This window comes from Lagopus leucura, unplaced genomic scaffold, assembly GCF_019238085.1.
Source record: "Lagopus leucura isolate 7727_CA_CO unplaced genomic scaffold, USGS_WTPT01 Super-Scaffold_100002, whole genome shotgun sequence".
Taxonomy (NCBI): domain Eukaryota; kingdom Metazoa; phylum Chordata; class Aves; order Galliformes; family Phasianidae; genus Lagopus; species Lagopus leucura.
In genome coordinates, this window is record NW_024962263.1 from 649,868 (window position 1) to 665,470 (window position 15,603).

Consider the following 15,603-nt stretch of genomic DNA (forward strand, 5'->3'; position numbering starts at 1 on the left):
TGCTTTGAATACTGTCAGCATTTCAGTTGATCCTATTGTTTAGCCATTTGCTTTTCTTTTAAGAATTTGTGAAGTATGTATGTCACTGGATCTTGTGTGTGAGAGAACTAGAGGTAATCACAAACAGACATGGTTAAAGATATGGTGTCAGTAGAACAGATTCTATAGCTGCAGTAAGGATTGATGCTGTACTCTCAGGATTAAGAATTTTTACTTGTGTTCATGATGAAGAATTTTGCTTCAGAGTATAGTTTCTTTATAGTAGGCTACTTCAGTATAGAGTCTATTTTTCAAGCTTTGTATGATGTTGATGAATTCAACAGAATTCCAGCAATAATTATTCTGTATCATAAGAGAAATAGGACAGTCATCTACTTACCTCAACAGTATGGTGTTTTTTTAGAAGAAGGAAACTGGTGTTTTTGTGGTGGTGATTTATTTTGAATGTGCAGAACTAAGTAGAAATTCTAGGATGGGTCATCTAATACCAGCACCTGAACTTTGGAGCTGCTGCACTGCATGTCTGGCTTAGTGAGAATCTTTATTTCATGAACATCAATATTGAGTGTTCTTTCCTCAGTGTTTTTGAAGCAACCAAATGTTTCAGTGAAAGTGTCCCTCCGTTTGGTTTTACAGCATCTGTCATTCTTGTAAAGCATAATGGGAGATTGAAAGTGCCAAGTATGTGTGCATAATTTCTCAGTTTGTTTTTTTTTTTTTTGGTGGTCATGGCATTGTAGAATATCTGAGAGAAATTCAGAGTGCTTGGACAACCATATTTGCTGGGGTATCTTCTCGCTTAATTCAGTCTTCCCAATCAAGAGTAATGGGTATTTCTATTCTTACAGACTTTCTCAGATATGTCTTATTGAGGATGTCTTCCTTCAGAGACTGATTTTCTTTGCCTTTTTTTGCTGTCAGGATCACCTGAAAAATAAAACACAGTATTGCAAAGCCATGTCTAAGAATCTGAATGTGTACATACAGTACATTACTGTAGACTTGGTCTATTTTCGTTAGACTTGTTGACATCCAGTGTTCAGTATTATTACAGTCAGCAGTGCTCAGACCTAGGTAATAGATGTCCTTTATTTAGAGACATCCTGGTCGATAGGAGGAAAAGGAGCTTTGCTATGCAGCAGTTTGTCAATACGTGGAAAAAAAAAAGTTCTTATAAGGAGGAGCCTAACGTTCTCCTCAGCAAGTTTTACTCCATGTTTTGAATTACCTTTGGCAGAATGTGACCCTTAGGTGCTTCTCAGCTTAAGTCAATCTGAATAGAAATATCTGTATTGCACCCTAGATGTTTTACAGCAATTTTTTCTTCATAAACATACTTAATGTTGCCCTCTTCTGCTTCTTTTGCAAACTGATTCTTTGAAGGTATATGGTGTGCATCCTCATAGTGACAGAACAAGAGTTCAATCCACGTGCTCCCTTTGCAGATCAGATATTTACTTCTCTTGATATTTTCAATTTGTCTGGAAAGATGGGAGAGATTTGAGTTGCTAGAACTGTGTCTTTCTATTCTGCTCCCCCTGCTGCCTTCTACTTACAGATGAGGTTGTGGTCTGTACCGAACCAAAGATAGCTCCTAAGGTAGCTTCTGAGTTTCTGTGGATCTACTTGCCTTTTTTTTCTCGTTTTGTAAGCTGTGCTGTTCGTGAGCCAAAGCTAATCTGTGTGCATTAGATATTACACATTTTGTTACTTTCTGCTTTTGCAACTAGGATGAAAACTTTTGATGATATCTAGCTGAGAGGTTAAGGTGAGTGTTTTCTGATACAGATTACTATATAATATTGACCTTTCAGAAATGGTAAAATGAAACTACCTATCTTGACTCTAGTACGTTCTACAGCTCAAGAGACTGAAATGTTCTTTTTGATGTCTCTCGACATATGTAACGTTGTGTGCACATTAAAATTTCCTGCTCTATTGCTGCCTTGAGAAATACTTTTTTTTAGCATTCATTCTTTATTCCAGAAGATATTTTTTGTTCATTGCTTATGTAATCCCCTGTGACTCATCTAGATAAGCATGTAAGAAAGAAAGAGTTGCATGTTTGAAACTGCACTTAAAGATCCCTGGTTTCAATACATGTATTCCTAGCTCTTCCTACTCGAGATTCTTTTGAGCCTCTTTCATCCTTTAGGATTCTGGAAAATGAGGAGGCACTTCACTGTGCTTTTACAACCACAACCATGCAGTAGAAGTGGGCAGGATCTGGGCATACCACCACAAACAAAAATTTTGTCTGAAAATGCTATGAATAGGGCTGCTGACAATATTTACTCACATTTTTCCATATTTTCATATTGACAGATAGAGATTTTTTTCTTATCTCAGGATGAAGGAGAGGATGACAAATAATAAAATACTTGTCTATTAAAAGGCAGAGATCTGTGTGTATTTCATGTAGACCGTTGCTTTCTGGTGCAGCCAGTTGGAATTTTGCCTCCTCCTACTTTTCTTTCTTGTGAGAATGGAGCATTAGTTCTGTACGATCATCTTCATTCTTCATTTCTTTAGGAAGCAGGATTTATGAAGAGAGGTAACAGGAACGTGGATACTAGAAGTCATTATTCTATCCTAGTGTAATTACACTGGAATCCAGTGAGAAAACCTTAACAATCTTGAGTTTTTGGAAGAAGCAACCATGTATGTTCCTTGAGGCATCTTAGAAGACTGTTTTCTTTGTTAAGGGACCTGATTTACAAGGTCGACAAATATGCTGTTAGAGAAGCAGTTACTTGTACAGCTTGCTCATCCCTCATCCAGGAGAGATTGCTGAGAGAGGCTTTCTGTCAGCCTCCTGGAGCTTTCATAGCCTTGCCTTCACAGCTTTTGAAAGAAATAACATGAAATAACAATGAAAAATGGAAATTGTTAATGTAATAGTGTGCAGTACAAAGTAATAGTATATGGAGTCCCTTAGGGTTTAGTATGTTAGCTTATGTGGGAGCAGCCAGATAAGGTGCTCACATCTTTTAATCCACTGCTCCCAATTTTTACCAGCAGCTTTTAACATCTCTCTGAGATGTTTCAATTTATTGTTAAATAAAAATATCTTCATCAGGAAACAGAAGTTTGTCTACAACATGAACGTGAAAGTATGCTCATAACATCATCTGAACATATTGGTGAAGAGAGACAGCGAGGTCTGATCAGCTTATATATTGAGGTAGACACATAGAATTTTTGTTCACAAGTTCTTTCGTACAAGATCACCCACAGGACATGGTTTAGTGATGGTAATGCATCAGGTTCATATCTGGGCTGGATGATCTTGGAGGTCTTTTCCAACCTAAGTGATTCTAGGAGGTCTGCTTTGAAAGCAGTGCTTCCTATTTTATTATGTTGGCCTATAATATCAGAAGTGGGTGTTGATAGGATGGCAGTAGGGTTAACCTTTGCATTTTGTTGCTGTGCAGCAGATGGCAGTGAGGGGCAGTCTGACATAGAAGTGCATATGAAGCAAAGACAGGGAACTGAATTCCACCATTTAGAAAAATTGCACCCTCTGACATTCATCAATGCTTGCTGAATGAATATGGAGACTAAAGAGTGGATGTAAGCACAGTAAGGCAGTGGGTAGTGTGTTTCAGCAGTAGTGACAGTAGGTCATCTCCACTGGTCCAGCTTTATAAGTATAGCATACAGGCTCTTGTTTATCTTGTTAATCCTGGCAAAAACACATAGCTAGTGATGGTGACAATGTTAAAAAGGTGTTTTGTAGCTGATAATTCACTCTATCAAACAATGTTAGTGCGTTCTTTGTAGTAGTTTTCATGGAAATGAAAAAGAGTGTAAGGATAAGTGATAGTAGTCATGGCTGTTTGAAACCAGTTTCAGATTGCCCAAGAAAGTTAGAGGTCCCAGTCTGATAATAAGGAAGGAATCAGTTTCCCCTTTCTGAGGATCAGGGCTTGCTGAACACTGTAGAGGAGGTTGATCTCCAAGTAGAGCTGCTTCCCTTGCAGCTGCCAGCTCTTAAATGAGGTGAGGGAGGAGTGGAGCCAGGGTCCGCCCCTTCCAATAGCACAGATGAATTGTTTCCACCTGTGCTCCCAAGGCTGGCTGTGCCCATCACCACGTGCTCAGTCACAGGTTCAGGCTGCACCTAGCAGTTCCCTATACAAGAGGCATTACTTTCAGAGTGACCTGCATATCTTCCTATCCAGACATTGGTACACATCTTTATGAATGTATCTTTCCTCACACTGCAGTTCATATTTTCATCAATGTTTCTTTCCTTCCGTCACCATCCTTCATTACTGCCAAACAACAAGCTTCTGAAACACACAAGTGTGTTTAATTAAATCTAAAGAAGTATGTACTATAATATACCAACTTAAAAAAGTAGTGTCCTTGTTAATAGCTAGGCATAGTGACTACTTAAATAAAGCAAATTATTGTGATTTATATCACTCTAATTTTTTCCATGTGGTGAAGCAGTACTAAACTGGTCTTCTGTAAGGCATGTAAAGTCCTAACAGGAGGTGACTGTCTATATTCTGTAAAGTCGGTTTTTCTTCTTATAACAGTATATATTGATAGAAAAAATAGAATTTAAAAAATTTGTTCTTGCTTCTTTGTGAAGCAGGAGTCCTTTCAGCTCAAATGAAGTACTATTGCTGTGTTTAACTCAATATCATAGATATTTTTATTAACCTGTTTTCTCAGCTCTTACTCTCAAAAACAGGTTTTTTTTACCTGTTTTCTAGCTCTTATAGATTCACAAGTTAGGTCTCTTAATTACTTCATATGCTTTTGTTTTTTATCTACAGATAGTAACAGCGGTTGGAGATGTCCAGCTTGTCAGAATGCTTCTACACAAGTTCCTAAAACTTACACTTGTTTCTGTGGTGAGTTTCTTGATTGCTTTTGCAAAGAACAAGTTGTGTCCTTTTGATTCTTTGTTTTTATTTGTTATTTAAATTCTGACACTGTTGCATCTTTGCCTACATCCTTGAAATTTAACTTTGCTTATTACTATTGATACGGGAAGGCTGCTGCACAAAGAATCATGTCTGTATCTGTTGCTTAAAAGATCCAAACTAAAGAAGGAGAGAATCATGTTTCCATGTAGTTATATAAAAACGCCTACTAGAATTGGGCTTTCAACCTGAAAGCTTTCTTTCTGTAGGTTTGAAAGAACTTGTGTCTCATTTCTGTGGCACAACACACCAGAATAATACACAGTTCAAACTGATGTTACTATAAGAATACAAATTGACTATGTGAACTTGTAATAATTACTTAGCAAGTTTGTCATTTGTGTTGATCAAAGACACGTACAGACTTAATAGAAAAGAGTACTGGGACTATTCAGTTTTATGTAGATATGTGTTTAATTTTTTTCAGTTTACGTGTCACTGATAATTTTCAACCTACTTCCTACCAAGTAGGCTTCTTTGAGGTAAGCCAGTAACTGGGAGTTAATGAACTTGCCCTTAAGAAACTAAGCCTATGCTGTCATAGGTAACAGTTTTATCTACTGTTCTCCTTATCTGAAGGCTTCAGTGTGTCAATTAAGAGCAGTGTAACTACAGGTAAATACTTCGAGTTATTGTATGACAGTTGTTTGAAATGTGTGAAACCTTACAAGTATAGGTAGAATACAAGTTTTTGGATTTTTTTTCCAAATGAAAGTTATAATATAGGCCATCTGTATAACCAAGATGTTATAATCACAATATAATTGTGTATAATCAATAGATATCAAGATGTTATAATTGCAATATAATCAAGAGAGTAAGGCAAAGCAGACAACAATAACAAAAAGAGAATAAGTGGAAGAGCTTACCCTTGGGTTGAGCTCACCAGAAGATACCAATAGAGGGGATCTTCAGAAGAGATCCTTCCCCTCTGGTAGCCAGCTCTTAAATAGGTCCAGGAGGGGTGCAGCCTGGCTCCACCCCTTCCGGCAGCACAGCTGAATTGCCTTCACCTGTGCTCCTCTGGCTGACTCATGGCTCACCTCAGGTGATCAATCAGAGGTTCAGGCCGTGACTCAGCAGTTCCCATACACCATCCATCTGTGAAATAAAAAGGAGATTCTACTTAAACTGTTGAATAGTTTTGGGACATCTGCAGGAGGAACCTCACATTGTCTGCATTGTCAACATTAGCGGAACACTGTTAGAAAACAAATCTTTAATCTATGCATAATTATATATTAAGTGGCATTTGGTTTAAGCAGTTGCTTATGTAAAGTTATCTTGTATTTGTTGCAGAATACTAAATTTGTGTTGAGTGTGGTCTGACTTATTGATTTTTGGGGTTTTTGTTCCCTTGATTGCGTGGAGAAATTCCTAGCTTACTTTTCTTTTGAATCTTCTAATTGTCAGGTTTTTTTTCTCTGGAAGAATGCCCAGGTGAATTAAGCAATCCATATTGTTTATTCAGTTTTCCTAAGTTTCTAATTACACTGCAAATGAAGATGTAATAAATGAGATGAAGTAATTTGTCACTGAAATTTTTTTTTTACTTGTTACGACTCCAATTTGTAATACTAGCTCAAGTTGCTTCTCTTACAGAAAGACAAGTACATTTGTCAGGGTTAAAGTTAATTACAGTGGTAGTTAATCACACAAATGTATTTGTGTGATTGTTGTTAGATACAAGATTTGCTAAGAATGCATCACGTGAATTAAAATGTAGTTTCAATAGTCATCTGAAAAAAAACCAGAAATAACTTGAGGATAACTTAAAGGATATATCACTCCTTGTTTAGAACTTCCTGCTGCATTCATCAAAACGTCGACGTGTAGTGCTTAAGTTTGTGTAGAGTCAGATTCCCTTTAGAGAAGTGACTTTCGTAATTTGCATAGTCATTTCATGCATTCCCCATTTCCTTAGTAGCTAGATCTTTCTTATTGACAGTGGTATCTTTATTTTTCTGTGTTGAGACAGCAAGGCAGTTACATTCTTAAGTTCTCCTGTGTACTAACAGACTTATGAACTAAAGGAAGATTTTCATTTCTTTGCGTTTTATTTTATTAGTCTAATTTAAAGTAAAATATCTGCTAATTAAGGGTCTGCCAAGAGTATAGAAGAAAATAATCTGAAGCTTGTTAATCCAGTGGAATTTATTTTAAATGATGTTAAGTACTCATCAGCAATAAAAGTTGGAAAAAGAAAAAAAGCATAACATCTCATGTTTTTTTTTTTTTACCCCCCGCCCCCCAAAGAAAGCCTTTTTTAAATCAGTGTTGACAATGAAACTACTTGTTTCTGGTCTGATATTTCTCCCAGGTTCAGTATTGCACTCAAGTCAGTAAACATGTTTTTGGCTTTGACCTTTTCTTTAGGTAAGGTACACAATCCAGAATGGAATAGAAATGAAATTCCACATAGCTGTGGGGAACTCTGTGGAAAGAAGAGGCAGTGTTTGGATTGTCCACATCTATGTAATATGTAAGTAATTGTAATGTGAACGTATTGAGAATTTATTTTGCAGAAAGTGAAGGTAAGAACTTGGAGAAGAAAGATATGCCTGCTGTGAGTGAAGGTCAGGTTTGAGACCATGTAAGGAACCTGAAGGTGCACCAATCTGTGGGACCCAAAGAGATCCATCCAAGGGTTCTGAGGGAACTGGCAGGTGAAGTTGCCAAGCCACACTACCTGTCATGTTTGAAAGGTTGTGGCAGTCTGATGAAGTTTTCTGATTGGAAAAGGGGAAAGAAGCAAAGGTTATTTGTATGTGTAAAGTGAGTTCACAGCAGAGGAGGGGCAGGAGGTCAGCTCCAATAGTTGTAGCAGCATTTCCATATTACAGGAACTGAACCTACAGCTTAACTTGTTTCAAGAGCTATTGTTCTAGTCAAGAAAATAGTGAAATAAAGTAAATTAAATGTGTATCCAGTAGTCAACAGAAATTTTAGATGCTTTGTTTTCTGTAGAAACAATCGTGTATCTCAATCTGCCAGCAGTGGTTCTTGTTTTGACTGGAGGTCCATTTAATTCTATTGTTTTTCTTTTCTTTACCTTGCAAATTATTGAGGTTAAGAAGGCATTTCATGTATTTAACTATTTGTTCAGACCGCCAGACTTCTGAAACATAATCCTTGTGGAGATCTTAATCATTCTCTGTATCTTGAATTAGTTTGTTTTGACACAATTCACAGAATCACCAAGGTTGAAAAAGACCTTCAAGATCATCCAGTCCAACCATCCATTTATCACCAACAATACTCACTAAACCATGTCCCTCAACACAAAATCCAAACGTGACAGTTGATCTGTCATATTTCAGTGAAGTGAGGCAAAAAGAGGAGTTTGATTTTCAGTTTTGGCTGTATTACTTGGATCTTTTTTGGTAGTACAGAGATAATATTATATCTGTAAAGTTAACTGAGTTAGGCCAGTTTTTTATTGTATAAAAGTGAATGATACATTCTTCTGCTTTTTTGTATTCTGTTTTGAGAAATTTTTAATGGTCAGAAGGAATTTTTTTCTACTTCTGGTATATAATCAAAAGCTTTTCAGTCTTTTTAACATTGAGATCTTACAATTTCTCCAAATCAGAACTTTAATAGAACTTTTTATTTCACATGCACTGTTACGAATAGCCATTTCAGTCTTGAATGATTCAATCAATTGAATGATTGAATCATTCAATCCGGAATGAAATAATGTTTCTTTATTGTTTAATACTTCTTTCCCATATGGAGAATATTATAGTAGGACTCTTTTCAGACTGTTATTTCAGTGATAGTGCTGCTTTTGTAGTTCAGGATCATACTAGATGTTCTTCACTGTGGTTTGCAGGGTAGGGTTTGAAGTGCTGGTGATTGAAACACAGCTCAGTTTTCAGACTAGACTTGATCTAGCTAATACTCTGATTCAGTGAAATACTGATTCTCTTGCAGAATCCTGATCTATCTCAGGAGAGGTGTGAGTCTGTGGAGGACCTTTATTACTGGTCTGCAAGAAGTAGATGCCTTAAGTCCTTTGAGAACATCCAGACTGCAGTTGCTGACTTTCGAACTTTCTACAGTGCTTAGAAGAAACAGATGTTGTTTTTCTCTTCTTTCCTGTCGCAGTCTGCATTAGTTGTTCATTTTCTTATCTGGGAAGTTTTTGATCAATGGCAATAGTTTTGTGTCTCTGCAAGCTGTGTATTTGTACTCCGTGGCATTCTGATCTGCGTCAAGAGCTGTGAAGGTACCTTTTAAAGTCCTGATTTGCTCCCAGTTTCAAATGTTATCGTTCAGCTTGTTCCACATGAGTAAAGCCATGCTGAGATTATCCAGTCCCTGGAGGTATGGAAATGACCAAAGGTGCAAAGAATGTGCTTTGTTCTTTATCTCTTACTGCAAATGCTGTTATGTGGAATGGATGCTTTTTGTCTTTTGGGCAGCTATCTGGCTTGTGATTATAGTCTGTAGAGGAATGCACTTTTAGCTTCAGTGCAATGCGTGGAACTAAACTTTACAACTCATATAAGGTTATAAAGCAGGTATGTTAATTACAGTGCTGAGAAGCACTGGGGATGTTTCTACTATCAGCACTTCAAATATTACATGATTCAAAGTCCATTATATTTCCAAAGATAGTACATATTCATCAATTACGCATGAGACAATTAACATATACAGGCCTATGTCAGGTTGTGATTTATGAGGGCTCCTAGTCTTCTGTTCTGTGGTCTCCTCCACCATCTAGTGTCCTTTCAGCATTATGACAGTCCAACCACCAGTCTTTTACTTCATCCAAGGATCTTCCTCACTTGTACTCTAGATGAACTTTCTTCATCAACACATGCTCTGTGGGAGAATGCCTATTGTAAGTAATGTATGGGTACTGAAATCATAACAGTTGTCCACTTGGCACTTGCTCATTACTTCTGGACATCTGCTTGTCCTTGGATAGAGATAAGATTGGCAGCCTGTCTTTTGATTATGTACACTGGGGTGTAGGGGGTGTAGAAGATCAGGAGGAAAGCAGAGAGTATCTTGATGTAATCCTAGAGAGAGACAATTTGGCCTTGTGTGGAGGCTCTGGCTTTCATTATTGTGTTTCAGCATCTAAAAACTCTTTCTCTGAGGGTCTCTTACCAAAACAAAGTAGCCTTCAACATATTATCTAGTCTATAATACTACATCTGTACTATTCACAACATCTAACAACAGTTTTGCAAGCAAGAATTAATCACATAATATGACAATTTAACAACTGTATTTCTAAAATAGGCTACTAAAGAGTATGGTATTTCTATGTTTTTTCAAGTCAGCTACTTCTAAAAACAAGTTACAAAATATATTATGCTCTACTTCTTCAAATTAAGTATTTGAAACTATCATAGACTCACAGAATGGTCTGGGTTGAAAAGGACCTCAATGATCATCTAGTATCAACCCCCTGCCATAGGTGGGGGCACCAACCAGCAGACCAGGCTGCCCAGAGCCACATCCAGCCTAGCCTTGAATGCCTGCCACAGCCTCCTTGGGCAACCTGTTCCAGTGCCTCACCACCCTCTGGATGAAAAACTTCCTCCTCATATCCAACCTAAACCTCCCCTGTCTGAGTTTAAAACCATTCCCCTTGTCCTATCACCATCCACCCTCACAAACAGCCGTTCCCCCTCCTGTTTCTACGCTCCCTTCAAGCACTGGAAGGCCACCATGAGGTCTCCCACAGCCTTCTCTTCTCCAAGCTCAACAAGCCCAGTTCCCTCAACCTTTCTTCATAGGAGAGCTGCTCCAGCCCTCAGTATATGTTGGACACTTCTTTTCATGTGGTAATTGTAGTGTGAATGAGGATGCACTCTACCACCATCTGCTCTATGAAAACACGAAGAGAAACCTGGTTCCCTCTCACTGCTTCAGAGTGATTGAGTTAGAGGTGTGAAACTTTTATCATCTAAATGGATCGTTAGTAGTTCATCATTCTGTATCCTCCGCTTGAAGACTTCAGTGGATGTAGAGGTCTAGATCATGATCTATGTCCAGACGAGTTTTTCTCAAGAGGGTTCTCAAAGGTATACTTGTCATCTGGGCTAGGAGGCAGTGTTATTGTGCTTGCATGAGTTTAGGTGCTCTCAGAAAACTGTCTAGTATTTATTTAGATTGTGGGTTTGCTCCCACAGACTTCTGCAGGAAGTCAAGGTTTATGATGTTAGGTTTTTGGACCTTTGGACCACAAATGCCTTTCTGTTCAATGAGACCTTAAATGCTTTTTTTTTTTTTTTTAAACCTGTTTTCATCTTACTGTCAAGACTTTCACCTTATATTCTAAAGTGAGGATCAGTTTGCAGGAGTAAACTATGCATGCTCTTCTCAAATTAAAAAGTGGTTGACTAACATAAACGATCTGTCCACCGTGAGTCTTTGATGTTCACAATATTGCCCCTTTTTTCCAGCATTTAATCCCATCTATTCTCTGAGCCTTTTTACAGTTAAGTACATGGTGCTACCATTTTAAGACCGTTTTAGTGTATTGCCTTCCAGTTGATCAGACCTGGGTTTTCAAAAACCACAGGTAGTCTATCAACACTACAGTTAATTGATGAGACGATACCAGGATTTCCAGTGCAAACATCATTCCCTTTTCTCCTCATATGTGACATTAGAGGAACATTATTGTCATAGCTTTGTAGTAGGATGCTTGTATTTCCTCTATCTGGCATATAGATGAGAGGTGCAGAGCACAGGAGGTGTTATAGTCTAGCCTTTGTAATGGTGATTTAAACTTAAGCCTCTTTGCAGCTACAGGAGGCTTTTGCAAATGCAGGCTCTCCTACTGGGGGCTTCGACCATCCTGACACCTGCTGGAAAAAATAGCTGTGTGCTGCAGTCAATCCAGAAGGCTCCTGGAATGCACTGAGCTTAACTTTTTAAGTAATAGATAGCCCTACGAGGAATCCCCTCTTGCATCCCCCTCTGCAGTACTGGACCTGTTGCTCACCAATGCAAGTAAACTGATTCGTGATGTCAGGATTGGAGGCTGCCTGGGCTGTAGTGGCCATGCGGGGATGGAGTTCACCCTCTTGATAGATAACAGACAAAATCAGAATGCTAAGTTTCAGGAAAGCTGCGTTCCAGCTCTTCAGGGACTTAGTCAACAAAACTCCCTGGAAACTATCCTCAAAGACAGGGAAGCAGAGCAGAGATAGCACATCTTTTTTAAGGAAGCTTTCCTTAGGGAGCAAGAGGTCTCCTTACCCAGGCGTAGGAAGTCAGGAAGGCAAGAGACTGGCATGGCTGAACCAGGACCTGCTGGTCAAACTACAGAGCAAGAAGGAAGTGCATAGGCAGTGAAAACCAGGTACACTGGTAAGAGTATAGGGATGCTACTTAGCTGTGCAGGAATGGGTCAGGAAGGCTGGACTTGGCAAGGAGTGCAAAGAGGAAGAAAGGCTTTTACAAGTATGTAAACCAGAAAAGGAATGTTCAGGAGGGTGTAGCTCCCTAGTGAGCAGTACAGGCAAACTGATGACAACGGACAAGGAGAAGACTGAGGTACTCAGCAACTTTTTTGTCTCAGTCTTCACTGGCAGTTGTTCTCCATAAACACTTTGAGTGAACAGGATGGAAGATAGCAACTGGTGGAACAAAATCAGGTTCATGATCCCTTGAAGAAACTGAACATCCATAAGTACATGGACAAGATGCATCCCAGAGTCCTGAGGAAGTTGACTGATGAAGTCACTAAGCCACTCTTGATGATATTTGAATGGTCATGGCAGTGGGGTGAAGCCCCTGGTGACTGGAAAAAAGGCAGTGTAGCAGACGTTTTTAAGAATGGTAGAAAGGACAACCCAGTTGAGACAAGAAGTGAGGTAAGTCTGATGGGCTCATCAAGGAAGATCATGGAGTGCATCCTTCTAGAAACTGTGCTAAGGCACATGGAAGGTAGGGAGATGATAAGAGACAACCAATGTGGCTTCACCAAGGGCAAGTCCTTCCTGACCAAGCTGGTGGCCTTCTATGATGGCATAATTGTGTTGATGGACAAAGAGACACTGATGGCACCTGTCTGGACTTCAGTAAGGCTTTTGAAATAGTCTGTTACAACATCCTTCTTTCTAAATTGCGAAGATTTGGATTTGATGGATGGACATTTCAGTGGATGAGGAACTGATTGTGAGATCTAACCCAGTAAGTGATGGTGAATGTCCAGATAGTCAGTGTCCAGATTTACGTGGCTTAATGTCCAGATGGAGAACAGTAACAAGTAGAGTCCCTCAAAGGTCGATACTGGGAATGATGCTCTTTAATATCTTCATCAGTGGGATTGATTTTGCACCAGACACCAAGCTGTCTGGTGAGCTTGAGAGACCTAGGCAGTTTCAAGCAGTGGACCCAGGAGAACCTCACAGGTTTCAATAAATCCAAGGGCCTTGCACCTGGGTTGTGGCAGCCCCTCCACTATCAATACAAGGTGTGAAAGAATAGAACACAGCCCTGCTGAAAAGGACTTTTGAATACAGGTGAATGGCAAGCTGGACATGATAAGTTGATAGCAAGTTATTTTATGTCTTCAATATAAATGCATAAGTCTGCGTAGGACTGCCCTGGGTTCTTCCCGAATCTTCTCAAGGATACTTTTAGTTCCCAGGCTGGCAGTTTTTCCCATTATAACCTGTACACATCTTTCATGTTTTCTTTCAGCTAGAATCGGAAGTGTTTCCTTAGCTTTTGTGACCCTGGTGGTTTTGGATTTCAGGATTTGCCATCTCTTTTATTATTGTAAGGGATGTCTGAAATTTGTGCTCTTCTTTCAAAAGTTAAGTTATAGAGAGCATTTCTTCAGCCTACTTTTGTCTACAGCCAATTTATTCCAATCTGTTTATCCATTTGATAATTGCTTTGTATTGAAGTGCTATTTTGAATACTAATTCATATTATGGAATTTTTTTTGGCTGCACATATGTTTGTTTTAATAGTTTACTGATTCCCAACCATGTATTTTCAATGCATGTTTGTTTTTTTTTTTTAAGTGCAGTGGTGTAGGTGACATTGTTTGTGTTAATCTACTTTCCATAGTGTTCTGGGCTTTTTATTTTCCTGTGCTATCACATTGGTTGAGCTTTAACTTTTGCTATGCTGTTAGCATTTCAGTATGCTACTGACAAAATTTAGTTGGATTGTTGCATAAATGTGGCGTTAAATAATCCATTTTGGTGAAAATGAGCGAGGCTAACTTACTGTGTTTTAATAATGAATCTGTGAGTAATATTTGCTTAGGTTATTGAAATAATTAGTATAAACAGCTCAGTGGGCAGGCAAGCAGCTCCTCAAAATGAGAGTAATTTGCTTGTGTCAGCTGTGGCATGCTTTAGAAAATTAGTTCTCTTCACATTTAAATATGCTGAAAACTATTTTAGATTTTTGGGTTCTTCATCAGTCTAGCATCTAGCTTAAAATGAAATAAAATGTTCCAAATAATAAACGTAATGACAAACCTCAGCTTTTTTTTAAGAGTTAATCATCTGTGTAGACTTTGAAATTTCCCTGCCAACTGGCATTGTGCTGTGCCTTTTGAGGACACCTGAAAAAGTTCTTATAAAGGCAGTAACTGAAACTTCGTGCTCTGTTAGTTTAAACCTTACTGTCTGGTCTTTCCTGATAGGTCTTTGGTGCTGTAATCTTCACAACAGTTATGGAAAGTCCTTTTGGGCTGTATTATCAAATAAAACACTTCTAAGCAGATAGATATAGGTTATTTTTTCTTATGTCTAGCTGTACCTTTACTCCCAACCCTTCTAGTAGGTTAGTTCTCTGGAGCAGCACCAGCAATCATTTGTGAAAAAATCATCCATGCTAGTGACAAATAATGAAGTTTCAATAAAAGTAAGACTCTGAATGCACTGAACAGAACATAATACTGAGGTCTCAGCATCTGTTTTTGCATTCACTTTGTAATGCTGTAACGGAAATGTTGTCATAGCCTGAAGCAGAGATTGAGCACCTGATGGAAAGGCAGGGCCAACCCAGGAGAGCTCAGATGCATGCAATGCACTGAGTGACCTGAAGGAGTGGAGCCAGGATCCACTCCTTCCCAGACCTCATTCAAGGGTTGGCAGTGGAGACAAGGGTATCTCTCTGGAGATGTCTGTGTGTCCAGGGAGCCTTGTACAGGCTTTCTGAAGGTAAGCAGCTGCTTTCTCTCTGGACTTAATGCTGTCACGTCTGAGCGGATCCTCACTTGGCTGCAGCCCGGGATCTTGCTGCTCTGCTGTCTTATTGCATTTTCTATTGTGTTTCAAACACATTAATTAAGTGTATTTTTTGTCTCACTTTTAAAAACACCAAAATGTGGAGGCACTGTCTGTCTTTACTATAGCTTCTGCATAAACCAAATCATACTGTAGTTGTTTGCTAAATAAGAAGTGTGTGAGTGCATGCATCTTCAGTCCATCAATCCATGAAGAATTTTTATTTTTTAAGTTAGAAGAAACCGTAGCAGGGAAAATTTGGTGAGGGAACTTTTGCTGAGGGAAGTGAATGTGTTAATGATTTGTGCATGTAATATTGGAGTGTTACCCCAATGGGCACAGTTGAGCTGATGCAGGCCATCTGCTGAAATGCAGGATGTGAAATACATAACAGCGACGTTATTGACTTGACAGCAACAGCAGTATGGAATATTTTG

General features: G+C 38.7%; 1 protein-coding gene across 1 annotated transcript in view; it reads left to right on the forward strand.

Moving 5' to 3' along the window:
* The window catches only part of NFX1 (nuclear transcription factor, X-box binding 1), a 72,596-nt gene that overhangs the window by 16,944 nt on the left and 40,049 nt on the right, over positions 1–15,603 (forward strand). The window contains exons 4-5 of the mRNA XM_042870003.1: positions 4,791–4,868; positions 7,317–7,422. Of these exons, the coding sequence (XP_042725937.1) occupies positions 4,791–4,868; positions 7,317–7,422 (184 nt within the window). The remainder of the gene's footprint in view (positions 1–4,790; positions 4,869–7,316; positions 7,423–15,603) is intronic.